The sequence below is a fragment of the Megascapheus bottae genome, chromosome 9, assembly GCF_031878675.1.
Source record: "Megascapheus bottae isolate mThoBot1 chromosome 9, mThoBot2.hap1, whole genome shotgun sequence".
NCBI lineage: Eukaryota > Metazoa > Chordata > Mammalia > Rodentia > Geomyidae > Megascapheus > Megascapheus bottae.
The window spans coordinates 53365118-53377679 of record NC_143517.1 but is presented as its reverse complement, the minus strand read 5'-3'; the positions used below and the strand labels follow the sequence as shown (position 1 = coordinate 53377679).

The 12562-nt window shown below is 36.9% G+C and overlaps 1 protein-coding gene across 2 annotated transcripts in view; it reads left to right on the top strand.

Moving 5' to 3' along the window:
- Positions 1-1834: 1834 nt before the first annotated feature.
- Positions 1835-12562, top strand: part of Taf2 (TATA-box binding protein associated factor 2) — a 60688-nt gene continuing 49960 nt past the window's right edge. The window contains exons 1-6 of one of the 2 annotated variants that reach the window (XM_090339320.1): positions 1835-2756; positions 4808-5039; positions 6135-6319; positions 8148-8261; positions 10491-10590; positions 12400-12485. In XM_090339320.1, coding sequence (XP_090195446.1) covers positions 2566-2756; positions 4808-5039; positions 6135-6319; positions 8148-8261; positions 10491-10590; positions 12400-12485 — 908 coding nt within the window. In that variant the 5' untranslated portion in view covers positions 1835-2565. The remainder of the gene's footprint in view (positions 2757-4807; positions 5040-6134; positions 6320-8147; positions 8262-10490; positions 10591-12399; positions 12486-12562) is intronic. The other variant, XM_090339319.1, reaches the window with a different exon arrangement.

Here is a 12562-nt window from a genome sequence, read left to right as displayed (position 1 = left end):
TAGCATAAATCAGTTTTACCAAAGCTGTTGTGTTGTGATTGTTTCCATATATGTGTAGAATGTACCTTAATCAAACTTACTTTTTCTTTTTATTAAGTTCTCTTCTTTTTCTTGAGGTCCAGTAGCTAATGGGAAAGTATCAATCACAGGCATAACAGCAAAAGCATACAATTTTATTTGTATTAATATTATTGTTACTTTTTTCTGTATTATGTATTATATAGGAGGCCTAACCTAGGGCCTCAGGGGCTCTAGGCAAGTAGTCTGTCTACCACTGAGTTATATCCCTTTCACTGATTATGTGTGAGTGCTTGTGTGTGCTCTGTACCTGTGGCTGGCACTATGGCAAGCCTCTTTTGCTCAAGGATAATGCTCTACAACTTGAGCCACAGTTCCTCTTCTGGCATTTTCTGAGTAGTTGATTGGAGATAAACCAGCCTTTCCCAGGCTGGCTTTGGAACTACGGTCCTCATATCTCAGCTTCCTGAGTAGCTAGGATTACAAGTATTAGCCACCAGCACCCAGCATTAAAGGTATTTTTTTTAAAAGTCATATGGATATAACTGTAAAGATTTGATACCCTGTGCAATGTCAAAATGGTTTAGAACTAGAGAATTTTATAGTAGGAAAATCACTAAAAACTATCTAGTTTCATTCCTTTATTTTACAGGAGAACAGCCTGAAATCCAATGAGATTTAAATTAATTTAGCTAGTTGTATAAAAATAGGGCTCCTGGCATTCATTCTATATACTCTGAGTGTATTTTTTCTAAATCTTCATTTTTCAGTGATACTGCATATTATATATAATACCTTTTCCTTTCCAGGCAGATATACTACCAAGGCCATATTAGCCACCTATTCATTTCCTTCTGTATGAGGTTTTTTTCTTTGTTTTGTTTTGATTTGTTTTTGTTGGTCATGGAACTTGAACTCTGGCTCTGGGCGTTGTCCTTGAGCTCTTCAGCTCAAGGCTACCACTCTACCCCATTGACCCGCAGTACCACTTCTGGTTTCCTGGTAGTTAATTGGAGATAAGTCTCACAGACTTTAGTTGCTTAGGCTGGCTTTGAACCTCCATCCTCAGATCTCAGCCTCCTGAGTAGCTAGGATTACAGGTGTGAGCCACTGCGCCTAGCCTCTGTATAATATTTTATACTTAATAATTATCATGCATAGCTTCTGCCTATTTTTATTTAACCTTATAAATTAAGAAATTAAAAGACTTGTTGTGTTTTCTGTTTTGGAGGCAAGACATATAGAAGGTGTTTTATGTTTTGTAGCAGGGCACAGAAGGAAGTTTACACAATTTAGGACACAAACATAGTAGTTCATCATTACATGGACATTTGGCTAATAAATAGTTAAGGAGGGGTTTACATTTTTTTTTGGTCAGTCATGGCTCTTGAACTCTGGGCCTGGGTGCTGTCCTTAGCACTCTACCATGTTGAGCTATAGCGCCACCTTCAGTTTTTCTGGTGGTTAATTGGAGATATGGACTTTCATGTCCAGGCTGGCTTTGAACTTCAATCCTCCATGGCTAGGATTACAGGTGTGAGCCCCCAGTGCCTGGCCAAATATTTTTTTTTCTTTCCATATGTTTTTTATTGTAATTAATAGAAGGGTTACATTATATTCACCAGATAGAAGGTACATTACTTCACAAACATTGATACCCTTTCTCATGCCTTGGTCCCCATTTCCCTTCCCCCACCCCCGCCCCCCATCTTGTTTTCCCCCCTTCCCTATCCTATTTCACATAACCAAATACTCATATATACAATATATCAGATAATAAGGTGAAATACTATAACAATATGAGATAACCAAGGGACAGCAAAAGAGATGAGAGATAACATAGTACATTAAGGACAACAATCACTCATTATATCTGGCCAAATATTTTTAATGAAAGCAGCATATGGTTATTCTAAATCAACTAGAATTAGCAGTTTTGATAGAAATGCAACTGGAGAAAACTTGAAAGTATGCAGTTGTGTTTGGAAGGCTTTAAGTGTCTATTATAGGAGTTGGGTTTGTTTTGTTTTCTAGGGGTTGGGTAACCCAGGGCCCAAACATGCTAAGAAGGTACTCTACCAGTAAGCTAAATCTCCAGCTGCATATTTTTCTTTAAACATTGAAGTGTCAGAAATATTGAGGGGTATGACTTCATGGAGAACTATAAATACCAATTAGAGTAATTGGAGATAGGAATGTCTGCAGAGGGTAGGTTATTGAGTAGATAAATGATAAGGGCTGGGAGTTTGGCCCCGTGGTAGAGTGCTTGCCTAGCATGCACAAAGACTTGGGTTCATTTCCTCAGTACCACATACCTAGAAAAAGGCCAGAAGTGGTGCTGTGGCTCAAGTGGTAGAATGCTAGCCTTGAGGAAAAAGCCCAAGGACAAGTGCTTAGGCCCTGAGTTCAAGCCCCAGGATTGGCAAAAAAAAAAAAAAAAAAAAAGTCATGATTTTTAATATAAAATTCAGGTTTTGATTTAATTGTATTCACTATCCTTGACCTTAGTATGTAGGTCACTATTCTTATTTTTATGTATCAGCTGATATGTGTTTATTTTTATTATTTTTAAATTTTGTATGTTTATTTTATACAGAGTTAAAGGTCCTGAAGATACACATTAATTTTTCTTTGGATCAGCCGAAAGGAGGTCTTCATTTTGTGGTACCTAGTATAGAGGGGAGTATGGCAGAAAGAGGTGCTCATGTCTTCTCTTGTGGATATCAAAATTCCACAAGGTAGGTTATAAACTTATTTTTAGTTCATTTGGTTTTCCAATTGTATATTTGTTGTGTAGATATTTGTAATGCTTTCCTTTTGTACACTGTGACAAGTATGCCATGATTTCTTTAAACTTACGCCTTTTAAAAAATTTATTGTTGAGATAATGTATAGAGGGTTACAGTTCTCAGGTTTTTGTCCCCATTTCCCACCCCCACCCCTTCCAATCACCTTGTTTTCCCCCCTTCCTTTCCTTATGTCAAATAAGCAAATAAACATATGCACAATATACCAGGTAACAAAGTCAGATACAGTACCCACATGAGATTAACCATAAGATGAAAAAAGAAGAAAAGAACTAACATAGTACATTAGGAACAACAATCACAAAGATAAACCTCTTGTTTCCATATCTAGAGTTCATTTCCTTTAGCGTCATCCAATATGACCATATGTACATACCTGTTTTTGTTTTTGTTTTGTTTTTTTGAGTCATGAGATTTGAACTCTGTGCCTGGGAGCTGTCCCTGAGTTCTTCAGCTCAAGACTACCGCCCTACCCCTTGAGCCCGTTTTCTAGTGGTTAATTGGAAATAAGAGTCTCAAGTTCCTTAGTGCCTGTTTCTCAGGCTGGCTTTGATCCTTGATCTTCAGAAGTCAACCTACTGAGAAGCTAGGATTACAGGAATGAGCCACCATGCCCAGCTGTACATAGCTTTTGAACTATTTTGTCCTCTGCTAGGAGAGTCCTACATGTGTACTAATTACAAATGAGGGAAACCATGGAACCTCTGTTCCTTTGGATCTGGCTTATTTCACTTAATATAATTTCTTCCAAGTCTTTCCATTTCCTTACAAATGGGGCAATGTCATTTTTTTCTGATGGCAGCATAAAATTCCACTGTGTGTAAGTACCACATCTTCTTGATCAAATCATCTACTGAGGAGCATCTGTGTTGGTTCCATATCTTAGCTCTGATAAATAATGCTGCAGTGAACATCAGCATTGTGCTAGTAAGTTTAGTATGCTCTTATTTGTGGACATTTGGGTAAATGCCAAGGAGTAGACTTGCTGGGTCATAGGGGAACTCTATGTTTAGTCTTTTGAGGAATCGCCATACTGCTTTCTAGGATGGTTGAATGAGTTTACACTCCCACTAACAGTGGACTTAATCCTCTTTCAAATCGTATCCCAATAATTGTTTTTGGTCATTCTTGTATCTTACTCTTGTTTGTACCCTTTCAAATTGTATTCTGAAATAATCATTTTTCATGGTTCTTTTCTTTGTGCTGAATGAAGTAAAACATAGGTACAGAACACTGCACGGGGGTTTTGTACAATGGTCAGAAGTATGCAAAGCCATATCTACACTGACATCAAGACCTATAGCATTACCAACACCACAGAGATGCCTTTTCCTACTTGCTGTCATTTACCATCTCCCATTATTGATCAATTATCTTGTGGCTCATGACTGTAATCCCAGCTACTCAGGAGGCTGAGAGCTGAGAATTGTGGTTTAAAAGCATCTCAGGCAGGAAAGACCAGAAAACCAGAAGTGGTGCTATGGCTCAAAGTGGTAGAATGCTAGGCTTTAGCAAAAGAGCCCAGGGACAGAACCTAGGCCCTGAGTTCAAACCCACAAGACAAACTTTATTTTAGCAATATCTGACTAACCTTAGAATTAAGAAATACATTTTATACTACTGTTTTTAATTACCTTTTTATTGCTGTCTTTTTTTTTTGCCAGTCCTGGGCTTGAGCTTAGGACCTGAGCACTGTCCTTGGACTTTCTCAAGGCTAGAGCTCTACCACTTGAGACTCAGCACCACTTCCAGCTTTTTTGTATGTATGTGGTACCAAGGAATCGAACCCGGGTCTTCGCACATGCTAGGCAAGCACTTTAACCACTAGGCCAAACTCCCGGCCTGCCCCTTGTTTTGTTTTTTAAATGTGTACTAAAAAGCTTTATTAGCCAAATATCTTAAGTTTCCTACGTGTTTTCTCAAAATGTCAAAATAACTTAGATGGAAAAGCAATTTTTCATACTGTCAATCTTTTTTTCTAGATTTTGGTTCCCATGTGTTGATTCATACTCTGAATTGTGTACATGGAAATTGGAATTTACAGTAGATGCTGCAATGGTGGCTGTGTCCAATGGAGATCTGGTAGAGACAGTATATACTCATGATATGAGGAAGAAGACCTTCCATTATATGCTTACCATTCCTACAGCAGCCTCAAATATCTCCTTGGCCATTGGACCTTTTGAAATACTTGTAGATCCATATATGCACGAGGTAAGTGTCCTCCTCTTATATTTGCATCTGCCCTTCCCCACTCTTTAAAAAGAAGAGTATTAGTAAAACACAGGCTTTTTTTTTTTTGGCAGGTTTGAACTCAAAAGACTTCATGCTTGTTAAGTAATTGCTCAGCTACTTGAGCCGCTCTACCAATCACTTTCTCAATTTTCTCACTGTGAATATAAGCTCCCCTGGAGCTTTCAGAATGTGCTTGAATGTACTTGAAGAGACTACAGTAGTTATTCTTTATTATAATTAGCATTAATTATATCTTAGATTTACTAAGATACAGGGACTTATAATAGTTCAAGATAGAGGATATAGCTAGGCTTTGGATTCAATTCTAGCAACACATACACAAATTATTAACATTACTATGAAATGTATTGTGTTCATTAAAGCAGATACTTTTTAATAATTTTACAGTAAGCCCTAGAATTTTAATTCTTTGTTCTGTATGTATGACAAAAGAAATTCTAATTTAATTTGGAACCTAATTTTTATTTTCAGTAGGTTTAAGTATTTCACTCATATATAATACATCATGATTAAAAATTTCAATATTGTGGGTAGTTTGTAAATGCAATTCATTAACATCCCTAATTTTTTTTTTTTTTTACCGGTCCTGGGGCTTGAACTCAGGGCCTGGACACTGTCCTTGGACTTTTCTCAAAGATAAAGCTCTACCACTTCAGCCTCAGCACCACTTCCAGCTTTTTTCTATATATGTGGTACCAAGGAATCCAACCCAGGTCTTCATGCATGCTAGGCAAACACTCTACCACTAGGCCAAACTCCTGGCCCTCCTTGGACACTTAAAGTGCTTAAGGCTAGTGTTCTGCCATCTGATTCACTTCTGGCTTTTTCTGTGTATGTGGTATCAAGGAATTGAACCCAGGGCTTTGTGCAGGCTAGGCGAGAACTCTTCCACTATATGCTCCTGGCCCACATCACTAATTTTTGTTTTAGCACAGTTTTTTTCAGCATCATGAAACTGGTAAAAACAAAACATTTATATAAGCATTAATTATTTAGGCAGTTTAACACTTTCAAGTTAACTTTTCCTTAATCTTCCTTGCTTTTTATTTTTAGGTTACTCATTTTTGTTTACCTCAACTTCTTCCATTGCTTAAACATACAACATCTTATCTTCATGAAGTTTTTGAATTTTACGAAGAAATTCTTACGTGTCGTTATCCATATTCCTGTTTTAAGACTGTGTTCATTGATGAGGCCTATGTTGAAGTGGCGGCCTATGCTTCTATGAGCATTTTTAGGTTAGTGTACCCTCAAGTTTCAAATGCCTAAGATAGTAGGAGAAGGTAAGGTTGGTTCAATGATAATTTCAAAATGAATTTTGAACTTTTTTGCCCTAGTATAGATGTTGGAAAATGTTTAAATCTGGATAAGTGTTCAAACATGGAAAAATGTAAAGAAACTTAGAAGACTCATTGCTGCCAGCTCATGCCTGAAATCCTGGCTACTCAGGAGGCTGATAACTGATCATCACAGTTTGAAGTCAACCTCAAACTGGGCAGGAAAGTTCATGAAACTCTTATCTCCAGTGAACCACAAAGAGCTGAAAGTAGAGATGTGGCTCAGTGGTAGAGCACTAGCCTTGATCACCAAAGCTCACAGACAGTGCTCATGCCCAGAATTGAATCCACACGAACACTACCACAACACAATAAATTAACTGATATTAATATTTTTCATGTTTACTATATGATTAAAAAGCTAAAATATATGTATATATTTAATATTTGCTGAAATCAGAAATTTGTTGCTGAAAAATTAATACTTTTCCTTTCCTGTCTTTTTTGTCTCCTGCATTTCTGCCTCTGTTTTTGATCCTTTCTTTGAAACATTTAAAACTTCCAAATGTACACAATTGTGTTTTAAAGACAGTTTTACCTATGTTCCTTAATTTTCTTGTATGTAAAATGGGGGAATAATAATACCACTGTTGCATTCTCCATTATGTAGTTCAAAATATTCAGTGGGATGGTGTATTTAAAAGTAAGCAGAGGGCTGGGAGTTTGGCCTAGTGGTAGAGTGCTTGTCTAGCATGCACGAAGACCTGGGTCCGATTCCTCTGTATCACATACATAGAAAAGCCAGAAATGGTGTTGTGGCTCAAGAGCGCTACCCTTCAGGAAAGCCCAAGGACAGTGCTCAGGCCCTGAGCTCAAGCCCAGGACTGCTCTACACTCCCCCCAAAAAATGTAAGCAGTAGAAAACAAAGTGTTAATATTGATACTGGAGCTTGAACTCAGGTCCTGAGCCCTTAGCTTTTTCATTCAGGGCTAAAGCTCTGCCATTTGGGCCACTGCTCCACTTCCAGGATTTTTCTGGTTAATTGAAAAAAAGTTTTACAGACTTTTCTGTCTAGCTTCAAACTTTGATTCTCAGAGTCAGCATCCTGAAGGCATGAGCCTCTGATATCTGGTGGAAACATTTTGTTGTTGTTGTTTCTTTTATTCTCTTGGACAACATCTTTCTGTGTAGCTAAGGATCCTCCTGCTTCACCCTCTAGTGTGCAGGCATGTGCCACCCTGTCTGGCTGGGGAAAATACTTTCTATCCTAGATAGCCCTTTGATATTAGCAATATTAGCAGTTTCTGATTAACATCAGTTTCTCCCAACCCTCTAGAAAAAAATTCTTACATTTTTTTTTTAATGGAAAGCAATGAGAAAATGCATGTTCTTTCCTATAAACAAAACTTACTAAGGTGAATTTCAGGTAAGTTTTCAAAAGGTTTGTAAAGCTGTTTGGAGGACATTCTGGTTTTTCTCGTTTGCATCTAATAAGTTCTTTTGTCTGTTGGAAAGTATGATTTTTCTTTTTTGTCTAAATGTTTCTTTTTTTTTTTTTGCCGGTCATGGGCTTGAGCTCAGGGCCTGAGCACTGTCCTTGGACTTTCTCAAGGTTAGAGCTCTACCACTTGAGCCTCAGCACCACTTCCGGCTTTTTTCTATGTATATGATACCGAGGAATCGAACCCGGGTCTTCATGCATGCGAGGCAAGCACTTTAACCACTAGGCCAAACTCCCAGCCCTAAATGTTTCTTGATTATAATTTACTTTCCTCTTTTGCATTTCAGCACAAACCTATTACACAGTGCCATGATTATAGATGAGACGCCTCTTACTAGGAGATGTTTAGCCCAGTCCTTGGCCCAGCAATTTTTTGGATGTTTCATATCCAGGATGTCTTGGTAAGCAATTGCAGAGTTTATAATTACTGACGAAATGGAAAGAGTACTTTGTTTTGTTTTCTTTTTCTGTAAAGTAAGTTGAGTTTTGCTTATTTAATAGATAATGTTTTAAAATATATTGTGTGGAGCCTGGATATGGTGACAGCATGCCTTATTTATGATGGTAGGTTAAGATATGAGGAACACAGTTTTGAAGTTTTCCTAGGCTATATAGTAAAACCTCATTTCAAAGAAATAAATATAAAAAATGTTTGCTATATATCTAATGAAAAATAGTAAGTTTTAAGTTTCATCTAAATTTCTTTTTTTTTAAATTTTTTTATTGTAATTAATAAAAGGGTTAGATGATATTTGCCAGATAGAAGGTGCATTAATTCACATACATTGATACCCTTTCACATGTCTTGGTACCCATTGCCCTCCCCCCCACCCCCCTCATCTAAATTTCTTAAAATCAATATGATTACTTCAATAATTTACCTTAAAAATTGAAGTATAATTTTGATAAAACAGTGCCTTATTTTTACCTGGTATATTGTATATACGTTTATTTGTTTATTTGAAATAGGAAAGGGAAGGGGGAAACCAAGATGGTTGGGAGGGAGCTGGGGAGGGAAATGGGGACAAAAACATTACAAGGGGTATCAATGTGTGAGTAATAATACATCTACTACCTAGCCAATATAACTAACCCCTCTATACATTATCCCAACAATATAAAATAAAATTAAATTTAAAAAAATATCTGAATGCTAGCCAGGTATTAGTGGCTGTACTTGTAATCCCAGCTAATTAGGAGGCTGAGATCTGAGGATTATAGTTTGAAGCCAGCCTAGGCAGGAAGGGTCCATAAGAGTCTTATCTCTAATTAACCACTGAAAAGTCAAAGTGGAGTTTTGGCTTGAGTGGTAGAATAAGTAGCCTTAGCAAAAAAGCTCAGGGACAGCATCCAGTCCCTGAGTTAAAGCTCCAGAATCAGCTACCAAATACTAAGAAGTCTGAATGCAAATTGGGTACCGGTAGCTCATGCCTGTGATCCTAGCTGCTCAAAAGGGGCTGAGATCTGAGGGTTGCCAGCCTGGGTACGAAAGTCCTGTGGACTGTTACTCTCCAATTAACCACCGAAAAAGCTAGAAATGAAGCTGTGGTTCAAGTGGCTGAGTGCAAGTCTTGAGCAAAAATGCTCAGGGACAGTGCTCAGGTTCTGAATTGAATTCTCAGGACCAGCATACACATAACACACACACACACACACACACACATCTGAATGCTGCACAAATTGTGAATATATAGAAAAATATAATTAGAATTCTAATATCAGAGTTCCAAGTAGTTGGAAATGTTCCAGGTACCATTTAAGGCAAGAGAGTTCTCCTGTATAGTGTAGTACTGACCAGTTTACTTGAGAGTGCAGTCGGAACATTTTGGGGCTGGAGATATAGCATATTAGTAGATCACTTACCTAGCATGGGCCAGGCCTTGACTCAAGATTATAATCTTTAGTTATTTACATCTTATACCATATATACTGTATAAATAGTTTGTTTTTTTTTCTAGCTGCAGGGTAGGGCCTCTTGATTTGATTTTCCCTAAAATTACACCTAGTTTCATTAAGATACAATACCTGGAATACAGTAGACAAAATGTTTAGATAGATGAACACTGGAGTAAATACATGAGTGAGTGGTGCTAATCTTCTGGAAAAAACAAAAACTAAATTAATTTACTATTAAGTTTTAGAATATTATTCAAAGTTATATGTAGGGTAGTAATAGAACAGAAACTTCTGCACTGAGCAGTGCCATCTTGGTTGTGGGTAAATCCTTCCTAGAAGCAGACAAAGCAGACAATGTGACCAGAATTGGGCAGGAAAGTTTTGCTGGTAGAGTAGAGAACATGTACAATGGTAAATTGTACTTGAAATAAGACTTACAAAGCTTTTTATTTTTTTCTCTACTGGTTTTGTTCATGTTAGGCAAATGCCCTACCACTGAATTACATTGCCCTAATTATAAAGTAGTCTTATAAATAATTAAGGTACAGGGCAATACAAAGAAGTCATTCTGAATGGCACCTCAACTGGAGGAATTTGGGAAACGTAATAAGTTAACATTTTTTTCTTTTAGAAATCAGGGAAGTATACACTATACTTAACTGTACTATTTTTGTTAACCTCTCATAAAGAGTTTTTATAATTGAAAAAAAGTTTATTTTGATGTTTTTGCCCAGGTCTGATGAGTGGGTGCTGAAAGGGATTTCAGGCTATATTTATGGACTTTGGATGAAAAAAACTTTTGGTGTTAATGAGTACCGCCATTGGATTAAGGAGGTAATAAGATCTGGGTCCATTATTTACTTATAAATCAGAAAACTATATTATAGTACTTTCCCAGTTTCAGGTCATCCTATATATTACTTTAAACCATTGCAAAATAATTTTAAAGTATTGCTGAAAACAGCTGAGTTTTTTCCCTGGGACAGTGAGAATCACTATACTGAGAAGAACTAAGGATCTATCACCATTAGCTCTTGAAGACTTTGCTTTTTCCTACAGAAGAAAACATTAAGCATTTTTTAAATTGTTATTATAAAGGTGATATACAGATGAGTAGATAAGTTACCATTTCATAAGGCAGGTAATAAGTACATTTCTTTTGGACAGTGTCACTTCATGAAGCAAACTTTTAAACTGTAAATTACAAATTGGTCAGTAGATGCATCCCAGTTTTTCATGGAGGTGATTTATACTGTTTTCTAAATTTGTTGAGCTTATAGTCAGTTAATCTCTCCAAATCTCATCTTGGAAAGTACCTCATGGGCAGATATTGTGATACATATATTTCTGCAACATACTATACATGGTGATTTGTAATAATGAAAGCAAAATTTTAGACCTAGGCCTAAACTCCAGAAGTTCCATGTGCTACTTCTGTATGCCACGATGAAGAGCAAAGTTGGATTGATTACATGGTGCCAGTCATCCTGGGAAGAGTATCTCAGATGTCTTCAGAGTAATAACATGAGCTTTAGCCGAAAAATGATGAGAAACTGGGAAGAAGAGGAAAGAGGCATAAGCCACTAATACCTGGCTTCTTCCTCTTTTCTTTATTCTATGTTTTTTAACATCCAATCTTTAACAAAACCCAAAAGTTAGCATTGTTTCTTTTTTTTTTTGTTTTGTTTGTTTTGTCAGTTGTGGGGCTTAAACTAGGGGCCTAGGTGTTATCCATGAGATCTTTTGGCTGAAGGCTAGTGCTCTACCACTTTGAGCCAAAGATAAGAATATAATGGTTTTTCCTGTCTATCTTTGAACCTTGATTCTCAGATCTCAGCCTCTTGAGTAACTAGGATTACAGGAATGAGCCACTAAGTACTCAGTAAAAAGTAGTTACTAAAGATCTCAGGCACCAGAGATTATGAAAGGATTCATATATTTGGAGTAGTTAGCGCCATTTCTGAAGAAAAAAATCAAAGCACATACATGGTATCAGACATTGTAATAAATTTAACCACTTTATTTACTGTTCATAACTTTCCTATACTATATATTATTCAGACTAGTTTTGAGTTTCCAGCATAATCATAGTGTCTTTTCTTTTTACTTAAAACTTTCAATTAAGGGCCAGGAGTTTGGCCTAGTGCTTGCCTAGCTACTAGCCTGCATGAAGACAGGGTTTGATTCCTTGGCACCACATACCTAGAAAAGCTCAAAGTGTTGCTGTGGCTCAAGTAGTAGAGTGCTACCCTTGAGGAAAGCCCAAGGACAGTGTTTAGGCCCTGAGTTCAAGCCCCAGGACCAGCAAAAAATAAAATATAAACTTTGTTAGGCATTAATGTATGTTGTATTATAGAAGATGGGTTTCTGATCTTAATTCTCATTACTTCGGTCTCCAGAAGCAAAGTGCTAAGAAGAAATCAAGTTGAGAACTTGAGAAGAGAAAAAGTTGTCAGGCTGCTAGTCTTTTCTGAAGTTACAAAATAAAGAAGACATACTTAGCATCCAGGCAACTATGTAGTTTGCTTATCTAAATCCTTTATACTTAAATTTGCCTTTTGACTTCAGGAATGAAAATTTACAGTTTACTTCTAAAATTTGTGTGGAATAGGTTTTACTGACTTCTGTTTTTGTGTCTTTTAGGAACTAGATAAAATAGTGGCATATGAGCTGAAAACTGGGGGAGTTTTACTACATCCTATATTTGGTGGAGGAAAAGAAAAGGATAAGTATGTTTATTTTTCAGATGGTATCAGAAACTTTGTTTCTCTAGGAGCACATATACAATGTTTCTTAAGGCTGACAC